The 26,484-nt window shown below is 44.4% G+C and overlaps 2 protein-coding genes across 43 annotated transcripts in view; one reads left to right on the top strand and one right to left on the bottom strand.

Moving 5' to 3' along the window:
* dlg2 (discs, large homolog 2) overlaps nt 1-26,484 on the bottom strand; it is a gene marked incomplete at its 5' end in the record, with an annotated part of 449,978 nt that overhangs the window by 144,464 nt on the left and 279,030 nt on the right. The window lies entirely within an intron of this gene.
* Nucleotides 6,859-26,179, top strand: LOC307019451 (E3 SUMO-protein ligase ZBED1-like). 4 transcript variants are annotated; one of them, XR_013802661.1, is made up of 3 exons: nt 6,859-7,331; nt 19,087-21,748; nt 22,447-26,179. XR_013802661.1 is itself a non-coding variant. In XM_079650393.1 (3 exons), exons 1-3 carry the CDS (start codon nt 7,228-7,230, stop codon nt 11,104-11,106), a joined length of 765 nt encoding a protein of 254 aa, XP_079506519.1. In that variant the 5' UTR covers nt 7,158-7,227; the 3' UTR covers nt 11,107-11,209. The 4 variants fall into 4 exon arrangements, 3 of the variants coding, with proteins under 3 accessions (XP_079506519.1, XP_079506520.1, XP_079506521.1); XM_079650393.1 differs by lacking the exons at nt 19,087-21,748; nt 22,447-26,179 and adding exons at nt 10,299-10,485; nt 10,633-11,209 and having other exon boundaries at nt 7,158-7,331; XM_079650394.1 differs by lacking the exons at nt 6,859-7,331; nt 19,087-21,748; nt 22,447-26,179 and adding exons at nt 7,344-10,111; nt 10,299-10,485; nt 10,633-11,209.

Consider the following 26,484-nt stretch of genomic DNA (forward strand, 5'->3'; position numbering starts at 1 on the left):
CTGGTTTTAATTACATCACTAAACCCCGCCCCTCACGCCGTGGTGGTGGGCTGGCTGTCATCTACAACCAGAACATCCGGACTACAGAACTCACCCTCCCCTCAGTACCATCCTTCGAATTTCTCGCCTTCAAAACCCCTCCTTCACTGACAGTTATCCTCATTTACCGCCCCCCTACACCACACCCCTCCTTCCTCTCTGATCTCACTGAACTCCTAACCATTGCTTCATCCCTCTCCCCACGTCTGTTACTCCTCGGCGACCTTAACATCCACATGGACTCAACCACCTGCAAACACGCTTCTGAATTTTCCTCCCTTCTGGACAATTTCTCATTTACACAACATGTCACCTTCCCCACCCACGATAAAGGACACATCCTTGACCTTGTCTGCTCCACCAACCTCACAGTACTCGACCTCCACCCCTGCCCCTTTCCCCTCTCTGACCACAAACTCATACAGTTCACCACCGCCTCCCCCGTCCGCCGCCCCCCCCCCATCCAGGAACATCACTTTCCGTAATTTACGCTCTGTTGATCCCCAGCACCTCTCCGACCTGCTATCCTCTACTCTCTCCCTGGACTCGAACCTCAGCTCACCCGATGATCAACTCAATCACCTTAATTCAACCCTACTCGCCTCCCTCAATAGCTTGGCCCCCCTCAAAAGGAAAAATGTCACTTTTAAAACCTCCTCACCCTGGTTCACCCCTGCACTCCGTAAACTGAAGCAAACCGGCCGCCAGCTTGAACGCCTAACCATGAAATCATCCCTCACAGTTCACCATGATTCCTACAAACTCCATCTCACTACCTACAGAGACGCCCTCAATGCCGCAAAATCTGCTTACCTCTCCACCATCTTCATCGACCCCTCCCGTGACCCCAGGACCCTCTTCTCCACCGTCAACAAGCTCTTCAAACCCCGTGCTGACACCCTCTCTTCCTCCACTTCCACATGCAGTTAATTCCTCCAGTTTTTCTCTGACAAAATCACTGCCATTAATCACTCCCTATCCGCTGCATCTGACACACAAACATCTCCCCCAACATCCACCGCCACAATTCCTCCCTCCATCTCCCTTGACCTCCCGAGCCCTCCTCCCCACGGCATTCTCTCCCAGTTCACTCTGGTTACCCCCCCTGAAATGCTCCAACTGATCAGCTCCTCCAAACCCACAACCTGCTCGCTTGACCCTCTACCCACCCCTCTTCTGAAGTCCTGCCTCCCCGTCCTTTGCCCCTACATTGTCAACCTTTTCAACTCCTCCCTGTCCCAAGGAACCGTTCCCTCTGCCTTCAAAACTGCTGCTGTCACTCCCATCCTCAAGAAACCCGGTCTGGATCCCTCCTCCCTCAGTAATTACCGCCCCATCTCCAACCTCCCTTTTCTCTCTAAAACAATAGAACGCATCATCTCCAAACAACTCCACCGCCATCTCCAAAAAAATGACCTTTTTGAACCCCTTCAGTCTGGTTTTCGTCCTCACCACAGCACAGAAACGGCACTCATCAAAGTCCTCACCTCTGCTGACACCGGTTCCCTCAACATCCTCATCCTCCTTGACCTGAGTGCAGCCTTCGATACCGTGAGCCACACCATCCTGCTTACCCGACTCCGGGATATCGGTATCGAAGGTACTGCACTCAGGTGGCTCCAGTCCTACCTCTCCGACAGATCCCACTTCATCTCCCTCAACAATCACTCCTCTACCACAGCTTCAGTCACCCAAGGTGTTCCCCAAGGTTCAGTACTCGGCCCCCTCCTCTTCATCATCTACATCCTCCCCCTTGGTCAGATTCTCCGCCATCACAACCTGGACTTTCACTATGCTGACGACACACAAATCTACCTCAGCACCAAATCCCCCCACAACCCCCCTCTCACACACATCGAATCCTGTCTGACTGCAATAAAATCCTGGATGCAACACAACTTCCTCAAACTCAACAGCAATAAAACTGAACTCCTCCTCATCGGCTCCAAATCCACCCTCAGCAAAAACCCCAACCTGACACTCACCATCGATGGCACCCCTGTTTCCCCCTCCACCAAGGCACGCAACCTTGGCGTGATATTCGACCCCACCCTCTCCCTCGACCCCCACATCCGCCAAGTTGTAAAAACCTAATTTTTCCACCTCCGCAATATCGCCAAACACCGTCCCTCTCTCACCCGCCCCGCAGCTGAGCGACTCATTCACGCCTTCATCTCCTACCGCCTTGACTATTGCAACTCACTCCTCTTCGGCATCAGCACAACATCCCTCAACAGACTCCAGCGTGTCCAGAACGCAGCCGCCAGACTCCTCACCCACACCAAATCATGGCATCACATCACCCCGGTCCTCAAAGAACTCCACTGGCTTCCCGTCTCACACCGCATTCACTACAAACTCCTGGTCCTCACCTATAAAGCCCTCCACCATCTCCCCCCCCCCCCTACCTCACTGACCTCCTCATCCTCTACCAACCACCCCAGTCCCTCAGATCCACCTCAGCCGGTTTGCTCTCAATCCCCAAGGCCAAACTCCGGAGCTTCGGGGACAGAGCCTTCTCTGTGGCAGCCCCAAAGCTCTGGAACTCCCTCCCCCAAGACCTCCGTGAGTCTGATTCCCTCACCCTGTTCCAGTCCCGTCTCAAAACCCACCTCTTCAACTCTGCTTATCCTTAAACCCGCCCCTCCCCCCTCTGAACCAACATCCTCCTGACTGCTTTTCTGTTTTTGTTTTGTTTTTTGTTTTTGTTCTTGTTTTGTTTGTCGACCTGACTCATAATGTAAAGCGTCTTTGGGTCTAGAAAAGCGCTATATAAATCCCATTTATTATTATTATTATACCACAGACGGTTGGTGGTTTGTATACACTACAGTATAACTGTCCTCCAGTTTTTGAACAGATATGAGGAGCTGTGAGGTCTGTCTGCTAACAACTAACGGCTGATGTTTTGTTTTTTCTGGTTCAACGTCAATGACGGCAGACTGATATACTCACAGCTGATTGGGTAACGTGAGAATGCGTCGCGCAAATGTGATGCTTGAGTTAAAAACATTTGCACCGCCGGAGCGAATCGTATCACATCCGGTGTGAACGCACCATTAGATTCAGCGTGGATAGTGCACATACAATTATTGAAAAGAGTTCAAGCTACAATGGGGCTTTTTTACTTGTGATCAATTCCTAAGCCCTAGATATATAACATTTGAAAACTAATATTTTGCATTTGTGTTGTTGTCTAATTATCATGTCCCCGCCAGTTTTTGGAAAGGCGTTTCAAAGGCAACAAATCGTTCAAAAACTAAGAAAAGTCAAACTGAATAATTTTGGTGCAATGCATGTATGGTTAATGCCAGTGGCGGCTGGTGGAAAATATTATTGGTGGGGCTATGGAAATGGTGACCAAACCATACTAGGGTGGTCCGGGGGGATCCTCCTCCGGAATAATTTTTTGAGAAATGACCCCTTAAATTATGACTTCTGGTGATGTTAGAGGTGGGGGGGGGGGGACAAATTGAGGCTTAAAAATATGAGATAATCCATAACCTCAGTGTGGTTAGCTATGAATCTTCCAACACTGTGCAACAGCAGTATGCCCACACAAACTGCAGAACACTGGTGCTTTGGGAACACGCAAATTATTTAATTCCCATTTAAAATCAGGAGACTGAATATGAACATTGTGTGTGTGTGTGTGTGTGTGTGTGTGTGTTTGTGTGTGTGTGTGTGTGTGTGTGTGTGTGTGTGTGTGTGTGTGTGTGTGTGTGTGTGTGTGTGTTTGTGTGTCATACGTGTTTGTGTGTCATACTTGCCAACCCTCCCGATTTTCGCGGGAGACTCCCGATTTCATTGCCCTCTCCCGGTTTCCTCCCGGGGTCATATTCCTCCCGCATTTCTCCCGATTTCTGACAAAATCAGATTTACTCACGACTGTTTCCACTCGGACTTTAATACAGCTACACCATTGTTTGGTTTCCATGGTAGTGCGTCTCTTTAGCAGCGCGCGCAACTCAAAGTCTGAGAGGGTAAGGAAGATGAAAACTGAACAAGAATCGACAACTCGACCCTCTGCTCACTCCTTTCCTGTAAAATACAGGTCCAGCCCACACATATGCTCCATGGTGCCACAGGCATTGCCCTTACAACTACAATAAGCATGTAAATGTTAATCTACAGCTCCGGCGATCCACTAGCACCGGAGTCTCCACCTGCAGAGGCAGCCATCCTCGACAACTACTGTAGCGTCACCTTGGATACGAGTCCAAACAACTCACAGACGCACGGGCCAGGGCGCTGACAGGGCGCCCTTTGAGCATCAGATCTGACGACGCTGATTGGCTTAAATTATGTTTCGGCGGCATAGTTTACAGATAGCAACAGTCAGCTTGTTGGCTGCTGCTGCTCTGGCTGAGCCCGCCCGGACGAGAGAGGGTAATGATACACGCTGCGGCCAGGCAGGAAACATGTGACTTATCAGTAACTTTAGACGTTGTAAAACAATTTAAACGAGATTTTATTGTAGATTATACATTTTACTGATACCATCTATATAATATTTACCTTGTTCATTAAAATAAATAAATAAAAAAATATATATATATATTTAAATATATTTTTTTATTTATTTTTTATTTTTAATGACAATCAAACATGTTGGAAGAGGGGCGGGCGGCTCCCCTAGCGCCCCTATGGGCCGGCCGCCACTGGTTAATGCAAAAGACAAGTTCCATGTAAAATCCTGGAGCTTGCCATTGAAAACCTAATTATGTGGGCTTATAATATCCCACCACACCCTACACTGTAAAAAAAGATCGTAATTTTACAGGAAATAACTGTACATTTTTATAGTCATTATCATGTTTTTTTAAATAACTTGCAAAATCCTGTAAAATGACAGATATTAACTATAAATTAACAACTCAAAACATTATTTTAAGTATTTTGACAATAACAACAAATAACATTTATTTCCTCTTTTTTTTTACAGTAAATGTACTATATAATATTTACAGTATTTTTGTGCTTTCAGAAAATACATGCAGACGTATGTAAAATAAAAATTATTATCCGTAATTAAATATGTAACTCGTAATATAAAAGTGTATTACTATCAGTGTTGGGCAATTTACTTCCAAAATGTAATATATTACATATTACTTATTACTCTCTTTTGAAAGTAATAAGTTACATTACAATATTACTGTCTCTGAAATGTAATGAGTTACACTACTTTAGTTACTTTTTAGTTACTTTCACCAAAATAACCGCAAAAGAATAGCTAGGTATTTTAAATGCTAAAATGTAGTTTAGTGCAGCTCATTATGCATCCAGTGAAGGGCAATGTGGTATAGCATAACAACTGTGTAGGCCCTTAAGGCTACTAACAACTTGTATTACAGGGCTTAGTTGAATATTCGATTCTGATTGTAAATTCTTAACATGTGACACGTTGTAAATACAGCAGTACAGACCGCTGTTAAGGACTATAATGAAGGTTAACATATTGTAAATCAAGGCAAATATTATTTAAACCATGCTCATGGTTTGAAATGGCAAACATTGAAAGGCAAAAGTATTATTAAAACCATGTAGCCTACTACATCATCACCTTGGTCCCATCATATACGCTGGGAAGAGAATATTTACTGTGCTTGAAAACTGGTATCACATCATCATGTGAGGTTGACTTTGTGACCTGGAGAACATTTCAGCTGCAACATCAGCTCGTTGATAATAAGCTTGGGATATGAGATATTTTTGTAGCCATTCGTGGTGAAGGCATCTGTGCTATTGTATGCATTATTTTTGACCCAACATTTCTACAGGCATGTCAGAATATGGTACTATTTTCACATGAATATTCTAGCCATTGTCTATTTTTATACCACAAGCTGCAAAATGACCGCCTTACCCCACTGCACAGACGGGTAGTTGTTTAGATATACCTGGCACCTGCGGGCCGCAGAGGGGCGGCGTAGTTTCGGGCGACGAAGACTGCTGCTCCGGGGCCGGCGAGTCAGGCGGGAGTAAGCTAGTGTCCACAACGGAGGGTAACGTGATGTCTGCATCTGACCTGTTGCTACTGTCTGCAGTAGATGCTGTTTTGCTGTCGTTTAGTGATGGTTGCTTTAACCATTTTCGTATAAATGATTATCCACAGATCAGATGTGTGTCACTGCTGTGGAAGCACTTTGGAAATGATGCACGCGCAGCGGAGCAGTTCACGTGCACCTGACACAATTTGTTGTTTGTATTTTTCGCTACGTTCTCTTTTTTGAATGGTTGTATAACGTTCAACTTCCCCGAAGATCTCGACGCGAAGCCTGAAGGGTAAACACCAGGTTTACTAATCTACCCGCACAATTTGTCCGGTGTCGGAATGTCTCGCTATGTTAGTACATTCTTAAAAAACAAAACACCATTTAATTTCGGGTTAAAATGTGTTGTAACTGCGTTACTGAGCATTGTAACGGGTAATATATTACCCACATTTCATTAGTAATGCGTTACATTACTTCGTTACAGCAAAAAGTAATATATTACTGTAACCCCGTTACTTTTGTAACGCGTTACACCCAACACTGATTACTATTATAAGACTTTAAGATATTTCGTTGTAATTTTAAGGTAAACATAAAACTGTAAAAAAAAAAGCGTCAAATAAAAAAAACTTAAAATGTAAGTAAAACATTTTACATTGAATCCACCTCAAACACAAAATATCCAATGTTGAAACAAAAGTAAATAAATATGTTTTCATTAAATTCCTAACTTACTATATTGTAAACATCTACAGTTGACAATATCATTAAAAAATAAATAAAAGCATAGAAAGTGGAGAAATCTCTGCAGGGAGGACCAAGGTTTAAAACACACACTGTTATTTACTCAACAATAAGTCACAGTTATCCTTGTTTTATTTATGTGTTTTGTTGCTGTGTTTTTTTCCCATTGGTCAATATACAGTAATAAACCTTAGTTTTACAGTATAATGTATGGTTTTCGGATTCTGCCCGACAGCCCTAGAGCTACAGCACTTCAAATAGAATTCAGCCAGAACACAGCAGGCAAGTCAGGCATGTTTGGAATGAGTCCACAACACTCCTGATTGGTTAAGCGTAATCAAAGAAACCTGCCAATGAGAATTGTCCGCGCCTGTCGTTCACATTTGAAACATCCACGTCAGTTTGAGCGGTTCTCCTCCTGCTGGAGCTACAGCTGTCTGTCTGTATGTTTGCTGCAGGAGTTTATGGATTAATATCGGGATCGTTTTACATCTACACGTTAAATATGAGCATCGGGACGTCAACAAAGAACAGAAGACTTAAGATCTGGTGAGTCCTGCAACTGTAATGGAGTGAAACATGTATTTAGATAATCCTTTTGTGAATGTTTTATTTTTTATTTATGGTTACGTTCCTTCTTCTAGTTAGCTGAGTTTCTTCCCGTTAAGTTGGTATGCATCATTAATAGGTTGTTAAATGATAAGAAGCCCTGAGATGCTGTTTCTTGCAAGATGTTGCGCCCTGGAAACCTAGCTTAACAGGTGGCTGCTAACGTTAGCTTACAGCTTATTGCAGTGCTGCCCCCCCACCCTCTCGTCTCCAACACGGGAGAATGACACATACACATGCAGCGGGGTGTCACAGTGTTGTCACCAAGTTTAATGTAAAGTTTCACAGCTTTCTTACAGCGGAATCTAGTTTGTTAATGTTCAGTAGCCAACAGCTAGCATAGCATAAACAGCTAACCGCTAACGTTCGGCTAACTTGCTAGTTAGCTCTGCTCTATATATTACAAGCTAAAGTGACTAGCTAATGTCACACTGTGTGAACTAACATAGTTTTTGTATTACTACATCATACATGCTTGGTCCAAATCACTGCTAAAATTAATTATTTTTGAGAATGTATAGTAAAAAAAAACTCAGCCATGCATGAAATAACATAGCAAAAGAATACGGGTAATGTTTCACCCATGTTGTGCCTTAGAAGTGTAGTGATAAAAACATGAGTTTTGTTCAAAAAGTAAGAAAGGGAAAAATTAGAATTGGAGTTGATCCAAAACAGGTTAATTGAGGAATACCTGGAATCCTGAATGGTTAAAGTAATTTATTGCAAAGATATTTACAATTAAAACTAATTTGGGTCACTTTTGACACATGTTGGTTGTATGTAGGCCTGTCACGATAATTAATTTTGTTGGACGATAAATTTTCCTGGAAATTATTGCGATAAACGATAATATTGTCGACCGTTGTAAGATCATTTTAGACCACTGGCATAATGATAATATATAATAATAATTCAAGTACAACCTTTCAAAGAGAACCTTTTATTGAACATTGCAAATTAAATGTGAAATAATATTGAAATATATAAATGATGTATAATAAAAACAAATAAATTAGAATAAAAAATAAAATAAATCACACAAAACCAAAACAATACATTAAATAGACTCAGGCTTGAAAACAGAGCTCTTGTGGCCAAAACAGGCAATTGCATTTGAAAATGCAGTAGTATAAAACATGTAAAATAAATAAAGTAACAGTGTATATATATTAGTGGTGGGCCGTTATCGGCGTTAACGTGCTGCGTTAACGTGAGACTCTTGTCGGCGATAAAAAAATATCGCCGTTAATTTATTCTCAAAGTTGGGTTGGGAGCTGGGTCTATACTACGCAAGCTATGATGACTTTCACCTTGATAATTTAGCGCGGATGTATACCTAGCCGAATTGCACTGTAGGGGGCGAGATCGAGTCTTTGACCTGTGTTTCTTCTACTCTCTATGGATCTGACCCCGGTCAAATCAGCCACATTAAACGTAACATGCTAACATGGATACAGCAGGTATGAAGCCGCCGGGTTTGCTTCAGGGGAAATTTATTTTTAAGAAGCTTCCCGATGGAAACCTCGAGAAAAATAAGGTTGTTTGCACCTTGTGCAATGCGGAATTAGTTTACTGTAGGAGTTCATCCAGTCTCAAGTACCACCTAAACGCAAAGCATCCCTTAGCTAATGCGGAAGATGCCGGGCCAAGCACTGATGTAGCGCGGGGGAAGACTCGTCGTCAAACAACTATGTTTGACTGCAACCGAGGCAAGCCCGTCAGCACAGCTCTATCAGCCAAGCTAACTAGTCTCCTCGCTCAGTGGATTGCCACCAGCTGCAGGCCCATTAGCGTGGTTGAAGATGACTGGCTCGAGCTTGTTCTCCAGGCGGCCACAGGTGACCCATCTTACAAACTACCTGCGAGGCGAACTATCATGAGGAGAATACATGACCAGCACGCAGAAGAGAAAGCTACGAAAGTTGAGAAGATGGTAGAGGCGAGGTCTGTAGCACTGACTGGGGACCATTGGACGTCCGTTAACAACGACAACTACCTTGGCGTTACAGTACACCTCATCGATGCTAGCTGGGAACTTCACTCCTTCGCTTTAGGTATGCTACGTTATGTCATTTTAAATTACATAATTTAATTTCGTAGCCTTTTAATTACCACCACGTTATGTTTGCTTCTTGATAATTGCTAGTTGTTTACTACTAGTAGTGAAATTATTCTAATTTACTTTGTCTGTCCGTTAGGTGTGATGAAAACAGAGGAGCGTCACTTTGCAGAAGCTTGTGCAAGGCAGTTCCTCGACGTCGCTAATCAGTGGGGGATAACTGACAAAATAAGCACTATTGGAACAGATAGCGCTCCTAATATGGTGGCAGCAGGGAGGATACTTCCATTCGAGCACTTGCCCTGTGTTGCGCATGTTGTACAGAGAGCTATTGTAATGTCACTTCGGGAAGGTGGTTTTGATGGTGCACTGGCCAAGTGCCGTAAAGTGGTCGGACATTTCAAACACAGTCCGGCCAACTCAGACGAGCTAAATGTCCAACAATCCTCCCTTGGACAAGTTAAGGACTCACTCGTGCAAGATGTTCCAACACGGTGGAATTCCACTCTTGAGATGATAAAGCGCGTGAGGCGCAACAGAGACGCACTGCACACAACGCTGTCGCTGCAGAAGCACAACCTGGCCCTCCCAACAAATGCGGATTATGAGAAGTTGGCAAAGCTAGAGAAACTGCTGTAGCCATGCAGGTATGGTCTACAAAGTTAGTGTGTTCATGAATTGGCATACAAGTTTTTAAATGTCACTTTGTATGTAAGAAACACCTGCCCTTAAATGTGTAATCTGAGTTAAATTAATCTGTCACTAATATTTTTTTGCTGTGTGTGTCTGTCTGTCTGTCTGTCTGTCTGTCTGTCTGTCTGTCTGTCTGTCTGTCTGTCTGTCTGTAGGTACATCACTGAGCTCCTTGGTGGAGATAAGTATGTATCCTGCTCTGTGGTTCTACCTGCCCTGTGCCACCTCCAGCACGCGATGAACATCTCAGATGATGATCCTGCCTATATTGTGCGATTCAAGGCTGCCTTCATCAAGGACCTCAACCAGCGGAGGGAGAAAATAAACCTGGAATGGCTTAAGGTATGTCAGAGTGACCAGAAGATAACTACATTGTATGACCATAATAGACTGTAAAGCCAGATGAATAAGTCATGAAGAAATATGGAGGTTGGATTTGGAAAGTGACATTTTCATCAATCAAAAATTATTATTTTTTATTCATCAAAGGTGGCGACTGCTCTAGATCCACGATTTAAGGACCTCAAGTGCTTGCCCAGAGCAGAGAGGGAGCCAGTGTGGGCAAAGCTAAGTGCGTTGATGAAGGGAGAAGAACCTGCTCTGCAGCCACTCAGGGAGGAGAACCCTGAGCCACCCAAGAAGAAAACAGCCCTGCTACTGATGGGATCCGACTCAGAATCAGATGAGGAGACACCAGAAGATAGTACAGTGGAGAGGTACAAGGTAGAGCCCAGTGCCAGTCTAGATCAGTGTCCACTGAAGTGGTGGTCGGAGCACACTGCTGTCTATGGTAAGATGGCCCAAATTGCCCGTAAATACTTGGGGACTCCTACCACAACTGTCCCATGCGAGAGACTTTTTTCTTTAGCTGGCCATATTGTGCAGAAGAGGAGAGCTTGTTTGTCACCAGAAAATGTGAACAAACTGGTCTGCCTGAGTGACTGGTGGAAGAAGGAGAAATAGAGCTTTGACTGACACAAAGCTACTGACTGTAAACAGTTCATTACAACCTGTTATATAGGCCTACTGTTCAACTAAAAATAAACAGTTAATAAACACAAGTACATCTCATTGTCATTGATTTATTTTCATCACCAATTATCATAGAACAGCTTTCTCAAGCAGTTTGTGATGCATTTTGGAAACTGGAGATTAGCCCCTGGTCTAATGCACCACCTGGCTTGAGAAACCCGTTCTCAAAGACTTACTTTTAGTCATTATTTGGGTAGCACACATATTCTGAATGCCTTCGGCAGAATTCAAATGAGCCATTTTAATCTAGATTAATAGAGTGAGATTAATCTAGATTAAAAAAATTAATCTATGCCCACCACTAATATATATATATATATATATATATATATATATATATATATATATATATATTATATATATAAATAAATAAATAAATATGAGCACACAAGCAAAAAAAACTCCTTAAAACAAAACTCAAGTGTACAGGTCACTGTCCATACAAAGACCCAGATGCCTCAATAGGCCATATCCAAATCTATAAATCAAAGATTCCGAGCAAGGAACACCAACATGTTTACCTTGTGGGGCTTAAGGCAGGATCTCTCTGGGGTAGCAATGTTGCCAGCTGTGCTGAACATTCTCTCTGAGATAGTGCTTGTTGCACAAATGCACATGTATTCTTTTGCTAACTTGGCCATTAAAGGAAATCTCCTATGATTATCACGCCACCACATCAAGGGATCGGATGATGCATCAACTGCTTCTTCCTGGAGGAACTTTGTCAGCTCTAAATCAACAAGTACTCTTTTTGGGAGCGCAGCCTGGGGCTGACTTGTGGTTAATTGGGCTTTTCTGTTCTGTAGAAGGTCACTCAGCCTCTTCTTCCTGGCAGGTGCTGGTGGAGGTTCATCATTTCCTCCTGCAGCTTTACTGCAGCTCTCTTCGCTGCTGGCACCTTCTCTGCTTCCTTGTTGCTCTTTCATGTCCAGTAGCTCTTGCACAAGCTGTTGCCTGACATCATCCAAGACTTCTGCATCCTCCATGCTACCACGATACCTCGGATCCAAGACGGTGACCTTGGTCAACAAGAGCTGGATGTTTGGTGGGCTGTATTTCTGTGCCAATACCCTGCACATGTTGCTCTTTATGTTTTCTGTGAGTTCAGTGTCACCGGGGCCTAGTGATAAAAGTTCACCTTTTAGTAGTTCCAACACAGGCTTAACTGAGGACACTGTGACATGTTTTTCCGCTGATAGCACATCTGTGAAATCAGCCACAGGCTTCATTTCTGCATTTATGGATTCTAACACAGAAACATCCTGCCAGGTTGGGGTCAGGTGGCCATGTTTTCGATCCTCAACGAGGACACGTCTTATGGCTGGGAGTTGCTCCATCACCCTCTCTATCATCTTTTGCTTTGTTCCCCATCGTGTGGCGATATCCTGTGGGAAAGATAACATGTTATTTTTCATTAGTCTAGATCAACATAATTAAACAAATACTACTTTTCCCATTTCCATTATTTATCACAAATAATTGTACATGTTATTATAATGTAACCAACGATCTAATACATGCTAATGAAAGAACATTACAGGTCCATATGTAAGTCACAAATTAAAAATAAGAACTCTTTATTTAATCTTAAATGAACCTTTAACATATTTTTTGTTGAATATTAACACAACTATCAATGATTTATCCATCACTCACCAGTATTAGACTGTGTTGGGGGAGATTGGCTTCAGTCTGTGCCTTTCTCAGGTCTCTCTTCTTTAGCCAGCTGAGGTTGAAGGTAGGGCTGTGCAATTTAATCGATCCTGCGATATATATCGATATTTTTTTTCCCGAGAAAGTATCGATATTTCAGCCGCGGGTATCGATACATTAACTCCCATTCAAATCCCCCGTGTTCCGCCTGGCACTCTGCTCGCTGCCCATTCCCCCCCGTTCGCTTTGCATGAAGAGCGGTTACGTCAGCCAGCCGAGCCGCTAGTGTCGCTGTAGAGCAGGGGTCTCAGACTCAATTTACCTGGGGGCCGCTGGACGTAGAGTCTGGGCAAGTCTGGGCCGCTTCAAGTATTCCGCAAAACATTTATTAAAAAATACAACATTAACAGTTCTTCAACATCTTCTTAACATGAACTGTTCTTCACAACATAACTATGTACAGTTGCTCTTTCTTGCCTACTCCTTGCTGGTAGAGACCTGGCAGCGCTTCCTCTCACACAGCTGAGCCACATTTGGTTTGAGGGAGGAAGCAGTTGAAACCCTCAGTATGGCTTGAAGATGTGCATCAGTAAGTCTGGACCTGTACTTTGACTTATTGATGTTCATGGTGGAGAAGAGCTGTTCACACATATATGTGCTCCCAAAAAGGCACATGGTCCGCTTGAACATCCTGGAAATCTCAGGGAAGGAGGGGGGCAATTCTCTCATGAACTGTCCAAGCTTGTCTGCTTTCCCATTCACTTCCCTGAACTTGGCTTTGAGCTCAGAATTGCACTGCAGGTCGATGAGCTCTATTTGAAGCACACCAGGGGCATTTTCCACATCAAAGGAGAAGGGGTCTGCAAACATTTGAAAAGTGGCTCTGTGTGTCTTGAAGTCTGCAAACCGCTGATCGAATTCCTCCTGTAGCTTCACAATGGCATCAATATACTTCTCACCACTGAATGCTGTGCCCCTGTCCATGAGAGCCTTGCATGCTGGGAAAGGGCAGAGGTTTTTCTGAGGGAGCTGGGCTTTCCATAACATCAGTTTTGTAGAGAATGCTCTGACATTGTCATATGCTGCACTAACAAGCTGTCCCTGGCCCTGCAACTTCTTATTCAGAGCATTCAGCTCCTGCGTGATGTCAACAAGAAAAGCTAAGTCCATGAGCCATTTGGGATCACTCAGCTCGGGAACAGCCATCCCACCCTTCTCCAGCATGAATACTTTCAGTTCTGTTCTCAACTCAAAAAACCTCTTCAGGACGTTTCCCCTGCTGAGCCAACGTACCTCTGTGAAGTAGAGCACATCCTCATATTCTGACTCAATTTCCTCCAAAAAAGCACGGAACTGGCGGTGCTTTAAGCCCCTGGATCTGATATGGTTGATGCATTTCACAACGACAGACATCACATTGTCAAACTTCAAGCATTTGCTGCAAAGGGCCTGCTGATGGATAATGCAGTGCAGAGCAATAGCCTCCTCCACACCCTCCTCCTCCAGTTTTCTTTGAACAAGTGCCACCAGGCCGTTTTTTCTCCCTGTCATTGATGGCGCTCCGTCCGTCGTAATTCCAACAAACCTCTTCCTTGGCAGACCGATATCCGCAATGGCATCACACAGTTGCTGAAATATCTCCCTGAGCGGTGGTCTGGCCATGCATTGGTTTCACTGTAAGCAACTCCTCTGTCACTTCAAAATTGTCATCAACACCACGGACATACATTGCGAGCTGAGCGGTGTCAGTGATGTCTGTGCTCTCATCAAGAGCCACAGAATATGCACGGAAAAGTTTGGCTTTGTCGCACAGCTGATCATATATGTCACTTGATAAGTCAGAAATGCGCTCTGCCACTGTGTTAGCTGACAGGCTGATGTTGTTGAACTGACCCTTCTTTTCCGGACAGACTATACTTGCAGCCTGCAACGTGCATATTTTTACAAACTCGCCTTCCGTAAACGACTTTCCCGCCCTAGCAATCATCTCACTCACCACATAGCTAGCTTCGACTGCTAAATCAGCCTCATTGCTTTCTTTCTTGAAGAGATTTTGTTGCTTCCATAGAATTTTTTTTTAGCTCTGTGACTTTTTTCTCTCTCTCATCTCCCAGGTATTTTGCATACTCTGTATGTTTAGTTGAGTAGTGACGTTTGACGTTATACTCCTTGTATACAGCGATTTTCTCTGTATATATAAGGCACGTTGCGTTTCCCCTGTACTCAACAAAAAAATATTCAGTCTCCCACTTCTCCTGAAATGTTCTGTGGTCATCATCGATTTTTCTTTTCCCTGAAAGTTTTGATGAAGACATGGCGATATATTTTGCTTCCACTCTGTGTCACTTTTGGATCACTCTGGATTGATTCCGCTGCGCGCATTTGATTGGCGTGTGGCGGAGTTCCCTCGGAGGGGCGAGGGAACTCCGCGCAGCAGTTCCCTGCCAGCAGCAAAAAAAATATAAAAAATATATATTGAAATATAAAGCGCAAACGTAAACGCGCGGGCCAGATTAACACTATTACATGATATCAGCAAAGGGGCCATGAGAAACTGTCTCACGTCTGGGACGCGGGCCTGGAATCTGAGAAACCTGCTGTAGAGCATTTCTAGATACACAGACCCCGGTGTCTTCTTCTCGCAGTGAGTGCGAAGCGGTTCAGGAGAATGGCGGCAAACATTAACCACACTGGAGAGGGTCTTCTCTACCGCCGGAGATATCGGCCCAATCCCAAACCACTCCCTCGACGGAGTGAAGTCCGTCTGTAGCCACACTCGCAGCTCAACAAGGCTCCCTCCTATCAGATCGAGGGAGTAAATACAGCAGCAAGCTTTGGGACGGCCTCCCCTCTCTCCGGCAGAAACAGGAAATGCCGTAACTGTATGTAACAACGGTTTCAAATCAGCATCTCTTAGACAAAAAGTTTAAATTAATAACTCAAATAAAACTCCTAACATCTTTCATTGTGTTTCAAAGCTCTTTTAGTTTTAAACCTGATGTTTATAAGCTTCTTAGTTTTTACAACGGTCTGTAAATATACACAACTTTATAATAAAATGCACACATTTACCTTTTTCTAGACTATTCACAGGTATGATCCTAAGTTAAAACATATGAGGTTATCATGAGGTTGTTAACATCGCAGTTTATCAGTGGATGTTTGCTGGAACTACTTGTTAACAGCTTGACAGCAGCGGACACACACAGCGCGACTCCGGTCAGGTAGAGACCGGTCTCAAGTCAGCACCGCTGCAGACTCGCTGTTTGAGGGCTTAATAGCCCACTCCCCCTCCACACCGCTCCACACTCGTAGGCGGACCCTCCGCGTGAACGCGCAAACGGAGGGGTAGGGTGTAGGGGGCGGTTTGGGAATGGGCCATCGTCACTGCTCAGAGAAGTGCACTTGCATGTAGATGCAGTTATGTAGAGCCTCAGCCTTTCTGTTTAGTGTTTTTGGCTTAAATGTTACTCCTTTGGACTTGAATTATTGACAGGTACATTTTACATTAAATGTTGTTCTTAGTGACTTGAATTATTGGCTAACTCATATTCTGTGTTAAGCTAAAAATGCTGTAAAAGAATCTGTTCAGAACAGGCCACCTGCTGCACCTTTTAATTCTCCATTGTCCATTGTGATACTGCACTTTATGTACTTACGTTTCAAAGGCTTGTAAACTACAGTTGGCACTTTTTCAATAAATGAAACACATTTTCTCACCACATCTTTTGAGTCATTTTGTCCAGCATTTGCAAGCTGTAGACTCTCTGTCTAGTCAGAGCCATATATTGTATAATTGATGCTTTCAGTTTTCAGTTGAATTAATTCAATCCAAGTCAATGGAACACTCACAAGATGTCACCAAAATCACACTGTCCCTTTAAAATCTTTCAGAAAATGATGTAAGTGTATCGAATCGTATCGAATCGTATCGTTGGCTGAATATCGTGATATATATCGTATCGTGAGCTCAATATCGTGTATCGTATCGTGAGATTAGTGTATTGTTACAGCCCTAATGTGTACCCTACTTTTATAATTTTCTAATCATAAATCTAATCGATAGATTATAAAAGGGTTTTAGGACGCGTCACTGCACCACTAGAAAACAACTCCATCGATCAAGCTGGCTGAAACTTTCTCTCCCTCTTCTTCTCATGCTACCTGTCACTCTCCTTTAACTCCTCCGGTGACTTTCTTTTATTTGAAGATAGTTTTTTGCCCGGCGCTCACGGGCAAACGGGAGCCTGCTCGCGCTGGCTCCGCAGTAAACAGCTGTTTGCTTTTCACCCAACAACGACAACCGCCTCACGAAACGCTATGTTGTAGCGTTAATAAACGAAACAATTTAACAACATTGCTTGTCAAAGTACCTATAGACAAGTTTACGCGCCAAAACACGGGTAGCGCCATGACACTACACAAATGCACTTCATTTCCGCCGGAAGTCTTTTGCACAGCGTCTGTCGGTGTAAACCGATGTAAACAGTCAGACGGGCACTGGTGTAAACACAGCGATTTCGATGCTAACAGTGATGCTAGCTTGGGAACACGATTCTACTTCTTTGACTGGAGATGGCGTTACTCTCCCCCACCCGAATTCAGTGCAAAACTGGAAGGATAACATGACGACGTGGCCCAGCATAAAACCAAAATAAACTGCCTTATTTAGGTCATGCCCACAGGAGCCAACAGTTGTCTGTTGTTTACATAATGCACAATTTACATGATCTCTTTATGCTGTGCAATATATTATATGTGCCTGTACTGTTTGAGTGAAAATAAAGTTTGATGTAATTTAATTTCATTATTGCACTGTTATTGCATTATTGCATTTCATATGTTCCTTAGAGTGCTACAATTTCTTTTAACACAGTTCATCATTCATATTAAGCTCATACTGTACATAAATAACACTGAATTAATTAATTGTTGAGAGGAAACTAAAGAAATGGCTTCAACAAGAAAGATCACATGTTTAATCCTAACAGGTATTACAAATTAAAATATAAAAGCAGCCCACACAATTACATCACTATGAAAATATTCATATATAATATTAAAAAATACAATGCATGCACTATTTGTTGTGTTTATCTGTATTTAATGAACAACATGGCTGGGTGCTGGTTTGTGGTCGTAGCACTCTCTATCTAACCACTCGTTCAGGTGCTTTCTCGAGTGATTGCAACCAACTACCGCACACGTAGTTCCCGAACCACTTTTCTTCATGTTGTAATTGTTATATCCTCTTTGTCTCTGCGATATCAGTGCTTTGTCGGCACAACGGAGCTAGCTAGCAAAACAAACCCACTCCGCCAAAACGGAAGTGCATTGCATCGAAGGGAGGAGTTCAGGATGTAGAGCGGAAACGGCTCAATAACTTGTGTATACCACTGGACAATTTTATTTGTTTTAAGCAATATTTTTAGTGGCCCGAGCGGGCAAGTGGAAAGTACGTTATGCTGGCCCGGGGTGTCTAAATGGTGCTTCCGAGCCAGCGGGCTATTTATAATGTCGAGCCCTGCTCTCTGTCACTGTGCATGTGTGTAATGTTTGTGTGCAAGTTAGACGGGGCCTGCGTGTGTGCCTGCGTGTGTGACTGTGTCTATGAGGGAGAAAGGAAAGCTCATTTTGGCCACGGCGGGAAATTGATTTAACAACATAATACTCGATGTTCACGATGTGGTCATTTACGACATCGTATGTAGTGCAATCCATGATGTATCGTGTAAACTCGATATATCGCTCAGCCCTAACTATGCATTCAAAAGTGCTGAATAAATGTTTTATGGACCCATAATAGTGATTATTATTTAAGTATGTATACATTATATATATATATATATATATATATAAATCATTTTCGGCATTCGGTTTTCGGCCAACTGTTTCCTATATTCGGTATCGGTTTCGGCCAAGAATTTCCCATTCGGTGCACCCCTAATTTAAATTCCCCTCGAGTAAGTCACACGTTGTCTTCTGCTTGTCTCGCTATATTATTAATGTGGATGCTAGATCATGCTGCTACACTGCTGCACGTGCACGTGGAGTGTCTGACTCCTGACCTGGCTCTGTGTGTGAGCCCCGCCCCTCACAGCCCGCCAGGCCGGCAGACATAATGCGAACGCGCGTGGCCGGCAGCCACAGCGCGCCTGGCAGCCACAGCGCGCCTGGCAAAAGTGAGGACTATGGAAGAGAAGATGTGATGGCTTTGTGTGGAAAGCTGCTGACGCCAGCCTGTGTCCCTCTCATCAGTCTCTCCAGGCAGCACCCAGCTATTCTTCCATCTTGCAGATGGAAAGACTTTGATATGTGAGTAATAACTAACTTGTGTCTAACATAATATTGAATGTGGTTTAGTAAAGTATTTCAAAATACTCCACATTGTACAGGACAATCAGACCCTGTTCAACAAAGATCATCAGACAATTGTTTTGTCTTTGAGGTACAGCCGCAGCATAGAGTCTAAGTTTGAAGAAAACACTAACATTTTATTTTGTGTTGTTTAATCAATCAATATTTACTGGTCTCGAATTTCCTCACTGGATTACAAAATGCTCGAACTTTATTGTACAGGGACATTATGCAGATTTAATCACCCGAAGATGAAAATATAGATTCAGCGATATGTACCATTTTAAGGAAATAGACCAGGTGTCTCAGACTCCAGGCCCGCGGGCCGAGACAGTTTCTCATGGCCCCTTTGTTGATATCATGTAATAGTGTTAATCTGGCCCGCGCGTTTACGTTTGCGCTTTATATTTCAATTGTATTTTTCCCGCTGCTGCTGCTCCTGCTGCTGCTAGGGAACTGCTGCGCGGAGTTCCCTCGCCCCTCCCCCCTCCGAGGGAACTCCGCCACACGTCAATCAAATGCGCGCAGCGGATCAATCCAGAGTGATCCAAAAGTGACACAGAGTGGAAGCAAAATATATCGCCATGTCTTCATCAAAACTTTCAGGGAAAAGAAAAATCGATGATGACCACAGAACATTTCAGGAGAAGTGGGAGACTGAATATTTTTTTGTTGAGTACAGGGGAAACGCAACGTGCCTTATATGCACAGAGAAAATCGCTGTATACAAGGAGTATAACGTCAAACGTCACTACTCAACTAAACATGCAGAGTATGCAAAATACCTGGGAGATGAGAGAGAGAAAAAAGTCACAGAGCTAAAAAAAATTCTATGGAAGCAACAACATCTCTTCAAGAAAGGAAGCAATGAGGCTGATTTAGCAGTCGAAGCTAGCTATGTGGTGAGTGAGATGATTGCTAGAGCGGGAAAGCCGTTTACGGAAGGCGAGTTTGTAAAAAAATGCATGTTGCAGGCTGCAAGTATAGTCTGTCCGGAAAAGAAGGGTCAGTTCAACAACATCAGCCTGTCAGCTAACACAGTGGCAGAGCGCATTTCTGACTTATCAAGTGACATATATGATCAGCTGTGCGACAAAGCCAAACTTTTCCGTGCATACTCTGTGGCTCTTGATGAGAGCACAGACATCACTGACACCGCTCAGCTCGCAATGTATGTCCGTGGTGTTGATGACAATTTTGAAGTGACAGAGGAGTTGCTTACAGTGAAACCAATGCATGGCCAGACCACCGCTCAGGGAGATATTTCAGCAACTGTGTGATGCCATTGCGGATATCGGTCTGCCAAGGAAGAGGTTTGTTGGAATTACGACGGACGGAGCGCCATCAATGACAGGGAGAAAAAACGGCCTGGTGGCACTTGTTCAAAGAAAACTGGAGGAGGAGGGTGTGGAGGAGGCTATTGCTCTGCACTGCATTATCCATCAGCAGGCCCTTTGCAGCAAATGCTTGAAGTTTGACAATGTGATGTCTGTCGTTGTGAAATGCATCAACCATATCAGATCCAGGGGCTTAAAGCACCGCCAGTTCCGTGCTTTTTTGGAGGAAATTGAGTCAGAATATGAGGATGTGCTCTACTTCACAGAGGTACGTTGGCTCAGCAGGGGAAACGTCCTGAAGAGGTTTTTTGAGTTGAGAACAGAACTGAAAGTATTCATGCTGGAGAAGGGTGGGATGGCTGTTCCCGAGCTGAGTGATCCCAAATGGCTCATGGACTTAGCTTTTCTTGTTGACATCACGCAGGAGCTGAATGCTCTGAATAAGAAGTTGCAGGGCCAGGGCCAGCTTGTTAGTGCAGCATATGACAATGTCAGAGCATTCTCTACAAAACTGATGTTATGGAAAGCCCAGCTCCCTCAGAAAAACCTCTGCCCTTTCCCAGCATGCAAGGCTCTCATGGACAGGGGCACAGCATTCAGTGGTGAGAAGTATATTGATGCCATTGTGAAGCTACAGGAGGAATTCGATCAGCGGTTTGCAGACTTCAAGACACACAGAGCCACTTTCCAAATGTTTGCAGACCCCTTCTCCTTTGATGTGGAAAATGCCCCTGGTGTGCTTCAAATAGAGCTCATCGACCTGCAGTGCAATTCTGAGCTCAAAGCCAAGTTCAGGGAAGTGAATGGGAAAGCAGACAAGCTTGGACAGTTCATGAGAGAATTGCCCCCCTCCTTCCCTGAGATTTCCAGGATGTTCAAGCGGACCATGTGCCTTTTTGGGAGCACATGTGTGAACAGCTCTTCTCCACCATGAACATCAATAAGTCAAAGTACAGGTCCAGACTTACTGATGCACATCTTCAAGCCATACTGAGGGTTTTAACTGCTTCCTCCCTCAAACCAAATGTGGCTCAGCTGTGTGAGAGGAAGCGCTGCCAGGTCTCTACCAGCAAGGAGTAGGCAAGAAAGACATAGTTATGTTGTGAAGAACAGTTCATGTTAAGAAGATGTTGAAGAACTGTTAATGTTGTATTTTTTAATAAATGTTTTGCGGAATACTTGAAGCGGCCCAGACTTGCCCAGACTCTACGTCCAGCGGCCCCCAGGTAAATTGAGTCTGAGACCCCTGAAATAGACTGTTAGTGGTATTGACCAAAGCTCCGCAGCTGTAGCTAGGGGCTGCTAATGAAAACTCAAGTGCTCCATTTGTTGGTTTTTCTTTTTTATTAAGAATTGACCTTCCTCTTCGAAAATCCCAGTTGTACTTCGCTAACACGCAGTGCCTGGGAGGGTGCGTTTGATTGTTCCCACCCTTACCTCATTTATGGACTAGGTCATGTTAGACAAGCATTCCAGTGGTTAGTTTTAGTGTAAGCTTCATTGTTTTATTTTTTATGTATTCACTTTAAGAGAAAGGGATTTCAGAAACAAGTCTGGCTTGAGGTAAAATTAACAAAAGCTAACTGTTGTTAGACTATGTTCCCTCCTTCTAAAGTTATGAAATAATCAATGGCCTGTGTGTGTGTGTGTGTGTGTGTGTGTGTGTGTGTGTGTGTGTGTGTGTGTGTGTGTGTGTGTGTGTGTGTGTGTGTGTGTGTGTGTGTGTGTGTGTGTGTGTGTGTGTGTGTGTGTGTGTGTGTGTGTGTGTGTGTGTGTGTGTGTGTGTGTGTGTGTGTGTGTGTGTGTGTGTGTGTGTGTGTGTGTGTGTGTGTGTGTGTGTGTGTGTGTGTGTGTGTGTGTGTGTGTGTGTGTGTGTTCCATCATTATGGTTTACTAATAGTTATCACTTCACTTCCTCCTCCAGCACCTGGACACAGCAGGAACCTGCGCCAGGATCCTGTTTGTGGACTTCAGCTCTGCCTTCAACACAACCCTCTGGCTGGAGGCTGCGCTCCATCAGGACCAAAACCTCTCTCCATCAGGACCAGAACCTCTCTCCATCAGGACCAGAACTTCTCTCCATCAGGACCAAAACCTCTCTCCATCAGGACCAGAACCTCTTTCCATCAGGACCAAAACCTCAGGACCAACACCTCTCTCCATCAGGACCAAAACCTCTCTCCATCAGGAGAACGGGATACTGGTGGTCTCTACTCTGGGCTACTGTCAAAACGATCTAGACTGTTCAAATTTAGCGTGTTGGCGTTCTACTCACCTGAGTTACCTGGCCACTGCTACTGCTGTTCGGTGAACGTACATCTGCCCGTGCATCATGTGGATCTACAAACTCGCTGTGAGCTCTGTGCTCCTGTGGACTATCCTGTCCATAGTGATTTATCCAGCGTCATCTCTGATCCAATATATGAGCACGGAGCTCCTCCAGTTTCGATTCCTCCGGCTTGATCCCCCACCTGTACTGCACTACTTCCCGGACATCGCCCGCCGTCCTCATCGGAGGTACACCCATCGCGGAGCCGGACGAAGTGTCCACATCGATGACTCCACTGCTATCAACTCCATCTGGTCTTCCACCCGCCGTCGCCCTCGGAGAACCATCCGTAGGAAGGTGGATCACAGCTCGTTAACTCGCCTGGCTAGGTCGGTTAACGTTGGCTTCTCCAACCAGCAGTCCGACGTCAAATTTGGCTTATTTAACATCCGCTCCCTCACTGGCAAGGGATTACTTCTACAGGACCTCCTCCGTGACTGCAAGTATGACTTCCTTTGTCTAACGGAGACATGGCAACATCCTGATGATTATTCTCAGTTAAACGAGTCAATTCCCCCTGGGTTTGTTTACACCTGTCAACCCCGTCTCACCGGCAGAGGAGGCGGTCTCGCGATATCACACCGCGAGACTTGGAAGGTCTCAGCTGTCACCGTGCCAGTGTCTCGCTCATTCGAGTCCGTGGCTATACAACTAAATGGACCTACTCCAACTATTTTAGTCATTATATACCGCCCACCCAAACCTAACAAGGACTTCACTGATGAATTCACCACACTTCTCACTCACATTTGTTCACTCTCATCCAATATCATTCTGTTAGGTGATGCTAATATTCATTTGGACAAAATTAATCTTTCTCTCACTAAGGACTTCATCTCATGCCTGGACAGCTTTGGTCTTCAACAACATGTTGACTTCCCTACTCATTCGAAAGGTCATATTCTGGACATAGTCTGTTGTGCTGGTGTCACTCCCCTAAACTGTTCTGCTGTCTGTCTCCCCATCTCTGACCACATGCTCATTTCATTTAATGTAAGTCTGTCACTGTCCAAAATCAAACTGTCACGCACTATGTCCTTCCGTAATATCAAAAACATCAATGTAACCGACCTCACAACTGGTATTGACTGTTTTCCCACCATCACCCCCCCATGTACCCCGGAACAGCTGGTTCTCTTGTATAACAATGGTCTCCAGACTCTGTTAAATTCACTTGCCCCCCTCAAATCCCGGACTGTTTCATTCCCCCACTCTGCTCCCTGGTTCACCCCCCACCTACGTCAGCTGAAAGCCGAAGGTCGTCAGCTGAAGAGGCTTTTCAGCAAAACCGGACTCACCATACACAAACAAATGTACCATACCCACATCCTCATATACAAAGATGCCCTCTCCTCAGCCAAATCCCAATATTTTACAGCAAAAATTACTGCTGGTGCTGGAAACACCAGGGCCCTGCACTCAGTGGTCAACAAATCACTCCGCCCCCCTGATTCCCTCCCCCCACACTTTTACTCCACTGACCACTGCAACTCCCTGATGTCATTTTTTAACACAAAAATAGACACCATTCACCAGCAACTGACCCCTCACACGTCCAGTTGTCCACCTCCTTTTGTCCCCCACCCCCCCCCCCCCTCTCTCTACCTCTCTCCTGCTTCGAACTCCCCTCTGCTGCGGATTTATCCAAAATCATCCGGAATTCCAAGCCATCCACCTGCCAACTTGACCCCCTCCCATCCTCCCTGGTTATAGCCTCCCTCCCCTCACTGCTGCCCCTGATAACTGCCATTATTCACTCCTCCCTCACCTCTGGTTATGTCCCCTCAGCCCTCAAAACTGCAGCTGTCACACCGTTATTAAAGAAACCTGGTCTAGATCCCAACATCTTCAACAACCTCCGCCCCATCTCCAACCTACCTTTTCTCGCTAAAATACTAGAAAAAGCAGTGGCATCACAGATTCAGACACACCTCACCAACAATAACCTTTATGAACAGTTCCAGTCCGGTTTTCGCCCCCGTCACAGTACAGAAACAGCCCTCATTAAAATCACAAACGACCTCCTGATAGCAGCTGACTCTGGACAATTATCCATCCTCATCCTCCTTGATTTAAGTGCAGCCTTTGACACCATTTCCCACTCCACCCTCCTTGACCGACTTACATCCATTGGCTTATCTGACACACCCCTAGACTGGTTTCACTCATATCTCTCCGGCCGTACTCAGTTCATTCAGTTAAAATCATTCACATCCCATCCCTCCCTCATCTCCTCCGGTGTCCCCCAGGGCTCTGTCCTTGGCCCCATCCTCTTCATCATCTACCTCCTCCCCCTTGGACAGATTTTCCGTAAACATAACATCAATTTCCACTGCTATGCGGACGACACCCAGCTATACGTCTCCTCCAAACCCTCTTCCACCTTCCCACCCCCCTCCCTCTGTACCTGTTTACAGGAAATCAAATCCTGGTTCACCTCAAATTTCCTAAAACTCAACAGTGATAAAACTGAGGTAGTCCTCATTGGTTCAAAACTCACACTCACCAAGCAACCCAGTTTTACTCTCACCATCGACAACTCCCCGGTTTCCCCCTCCCTTCAGGTCAAGAGTCTGGGTGTCGTCCTCGACAGCACCCTCTCCTTCCACACCCATATCAACAACACCATCCGGTCTGCCTATTTTCATCTCAGAAACATCAACCGCCTCCGCCCCTCACTCACTCCCCACAGTGCCGCTATCCTGGTCCACTCTCTCGTCACCTCCCGCTTGGACTATTGCAATTCCCTTCTCTATGGTCTCCCCCACAAACACCTACACAAACTCCAACTGGTCCAAAACGCTGCTGCCCGTATCATCACCAGAACCCCTGTCATCAGTCACATCACCCCTGTACTACACCAACTCCACTGGCTTCCCATTAAACACCGCATTGACTACAAGATCCTCTTTCATACTTTCAAAGCCATTCATAACCTCGCCCCCCCATACCTGTCTGACCTTGTCCATGTCAACATTCCCACCCGGTCTCTTAGGTCTGCCTCCTCCATCACTCTCAAAGTTTTCCCAGCCCGTCTCTCCACCATGGGGTCAAGAGCCTTCAGCCGCTCTGCCCCTCACCTCTGGAACTCCCTCCCCCCTGATATTAGAAACATGGACACTATCACCACTTTCCAAACTCACCTCAAAACCCACCTGTTCAGGCAAGCGTATGGCTGACCTGTGCTGCAAGCTGTATGTTTTTAGTAGTTATGTTTTTAAACTGTGTTTTGCTTTTAACTATGTTTGTAAAAACTGTTTTTAACCTTGTTGTACGGCGACCTTGAGTGCCTTGAAAGGCGCCTTATAAAATAAATGCATTATTATTATTATTATTATTATTATCAGGACCAAAACCTCTCGCCACCTCAACAAGGCTCGCCCCCCCCTACTGACACTTTACCTCAGCCACAACGCAGACTCTATGCCTTACATAATGGAGATCACAGGATGGTAAATAATGCAATGTTTAAATATAGCTTATTGCACATATTTTATATTCTATAATTTATTGCATTCTATTTCGATGTAAATTACTGCTTTATTTTATTTCTCTTACTATATTTTTATTACAGTGTTCTTAATAAAGTTCGATATCTGTGTACTTTAAAAAAAAAAAAATGTTTATGCACCA

This window comes from Notothenia rossii, assembly GCF_949606895.1.
Source record: "Notothenia rossii genome assembly, chromosome: 9".
NCBI classification, from domain to species: Eukaryota; Metazoa; Chordata; class Actinopteri; order Perciformes; family Nototheniidae; genus Notothenia; species Notothenia rossii.

What these genes read in the sequence shown, in the direction of transcription:
- LOC307019451 (XM_079650393.1), top strand. Translation starts at nt 7,228, where the DNA reads ATGTTTGCTGCAGGAGTTTATGGATTAATATCGGGATCGTTTTACATC. An exon ending in AACAGAAGACTTAAGATCTG is followed by an intron (nt 7,332 to 10,298) that starts GTGAGTCCTGCA and finishes GTCTGTCTGTAG; the next exon opens with GTACATCACTGAGCTCCTTG. An exon ending in TAAACCTGGAATGGCTTAAG is followed by an intron (nt 10,486 to 10,632) that starts GTATGTCAGAGT and finishes TATTCATCAAAG; the next exon opens with GTGGCGACTGCTCTAGATCC.